The following is a 2556-nucleotide window of genomic DNA, read 5'->3' as shown; positions in this document are numbered from 1 at the left end:
ATTAACTATTAGTATTTTCTATCTGGCATTTGGAACAATTTTTAAAATCATTTTGCACAAATCTTAAGTTTTTGTCCCTTTGGACCAAGTTTTTTAAAAAATGTTATTTTAGATAATTTACTAGTGATTTTGTACATTTTAAAAATCATTTTATATACGTTTTTTTTTTTTTTTTTATCAACGTGGATTGTTTTAGAATGGCTTTGAATAAGTTCATATCATTGTAGACAATTGAAAAAAAAAGAAGAAAATTTTTGAACCATTTTGGATGAATTTGAAGTAATTTTAGACTCGTTTCAAGTCATCTTGAATGAGTTTTAAATCATTTCAGACAAGTTTGTGCCATTTTGTACAATTTTGTGGAATCGTTTGGACCAGGGGTCTCGAACTCCGATCCTCGAGGGCCGCAATCCTGCAAGTTTTAGATGTTTCCTTCTTCCAACACACCTGATTCAAGAGGTCCCACACACCTGGGATTCCATCCTGGACCGGGCACGAGCGGGCAAACAAAAGCACCAAATATCTCGTTATCTCGAGAAAACGAAGTTGGACATCTCGAGATAAATTATCTCGTTTTCACGAGAAAATGATTCTTGTTATCTCGAGATAACGAGAAAATTAACTCGTTATCTCGAGAAAACAGCGAAGAAAGAACAGTAGCGGAAAACGACCGCTCTCTGCTTCCGTAAGTTTCAAGTCATTTTGCTCAAATTTTCAGTTGTTTTGAACAACTTTTCAGCTCCACCGAACAGCCTCCCCACTATGAGCAAGTTTATGTATGGAGATACTCCAGACCTTTTTTTGTGTCATCCTGAAGAGGCTTTACGACATTTTGGAACTTTTTATTTTTTGTTATCGTTTTGGACGAACCTCATTAGTTTGGACAGTTCTTAGTTCATTTTATGCAAAATAACCTTAACGCGCTGCAACCGCAGGACTCATTCACCGTCACGTCTACCTGTCGAGTCTCAGAAAGTCGCACATGAAGGCAAACCAGCAGATAAGTCAACAAAAGATTTGCAGTAATTTTAGGGAAATGTGCCAAACTGGGGCTGATTTTTTTGGTTTAATTCATTCATTAGGCTTTTAAAAACTCCTTTTGTAGCGCACACTGATTCTTTAATCATCATGTTTGCGTCTCTTTGTGGTGGTTTAAGTCGCTGTTAGCTTCAGAAATCCCTCCGGTTCTGAATATCTGCTACATCATTTCTAAAACATGTAAATCCGTTTAGTCAGTGAACCGGTTCCTGCAGCAGCTGTTTCTTCCTCATTTATATTCTCATGTGAACATCAACAACAGAACCAGGTTTAAGAACTTAAAGAGAAGAAGACACTTAAATGTATGTGAACAAATCACTTTGTTTATTAATGTGATGAAAACGTACGACATCGACGACGCATGAAAAGAAAATGTTCAACACTTTATCAGCACGTGTTCAGGAAGAAAATTACTGTCTGCATGTGATTCTGTTTCAGCCTGATAATCAGACGTCTAATTAGCTGCTTTCTGTTGTACAGGGATATATATTTTTATAACTCTCTGTACAAACGTGTTTGTTTTTAGGACTTCTTCAGTAAATCGGATCCGTTCCTGGAGATCTACAGGCTGAACGACGACGCAACCCTGCAGCTCGTCTACAGAACTGAGGTACAAACGCACACAATGTTCCACCAAATGACACAAAAATGCTCCAAAATCACTTGACATGTGTCCAAAATTAGTCAAAATGTACCCAAAACGCCGTATACGTGTTCGGTTTGACTCAGTGATCGTCCAAAATGAGACAACTAGTCAACTTAAAATGTGCCTGAAATTATTCAAACGTGATCCAGAATGACTCAAAAATGGCAAAATTGACTCCATATTTTTCCAAACTGACCCCAAATTTTCAGAATTCACTTGAAAATGTTTCCAAAGTCACTTGAAAAGGACCAAAAAAAAGTCCTAAATGACCCTGAATTTGTCTAAAGTCACTCAATATTTGTCATTTGTGATGTGAACATGTTCAGTGAGACTCAAAATGTGTCCAAGCTCATTCAAATACGTCCAACACTGGATGAGAATATTAAGTTCGACCCACACTTTGTCTGAAATTACTTAAAAACATTCCTTGGATTTGAGTTTAAATGTGTCCAGAACGTACAAACACACTCTGACTGTGTCTCTGCAACTGTTTTCATGTCTGACCTGCTTTTCTGTCTTCATGTCTCTCAGACTGTTATGAATAATCTCAACCCTGTTTGGAAAACCTTCAAAGTCTCTCTCAACTCGCTCTGCAGTGGAGACCACGAACGCAAGCTGCAGGTACAAACACACACAAACACACACACAGACACACACTCACACATTTTTACTTGCTAATCCGGACTTGGCTCAGTCGTCCAACATGTTGAAAACGATGCAAACATTGTCCAAAATCTCTTTAAAATTGTCCAAATCATTCCATTTTTTCCCCCTAAAATGAAGAAAAATATTTAAAATAGTAATAATTTTTAAAATGTAGGTTTATTCTGACCTTTTCAGAATAAACCTACATTTTTGGAGGATGACTTTAT

The 2556-nt window shown here is 37.0% G+C and overlaps 1 protein-coding gene across 1 annotated transcript in view; it reads left to right on the top strand.

Annotated features, from left to right (window-relative positions):
• LOC103372348 (copine-4) overlaps window positions 1-2556 on the top strand; it is an 82699-nt gene that overhangs the window by 36119 nt on the left and 44024 nt on the right. Inside the window, exons 5-6 of the mRNA XM_008301968.1 lie at window positions 1565-1648; window positions 2216-2305. Coding sequence (XP_008300190.1) covers window positions 1565-1648; window positions 2216-2305 — 174 coding nt within the window. The remainder of the gene's footprint in view (window positions 1-1564; window positions 1649-2215; window positions 2306-2556) is intronic.

The sequence above is a fragment of the Stegastes partitus genome, unplaced genomic scaffold (genome assembly GCF_000690725.1).
Source record: "Stegastes partitus isolate 25-593 unplaced genomic scaffold, Stegastes_partitus-1.0.2 Scaffold1740, whole genome shotgun sequence".
Taxonomy (NCBI): domain Eukaryota; kingdom Metazoa; phylum Chordata; class Actinopteri; family Pomacentridae; genus Stegastes; species Stegastes partitus.
Note: the sequence above shows the minus strand (reverse complement) of the source record. Positions and strands in the feature narration are given on the sequence as shown.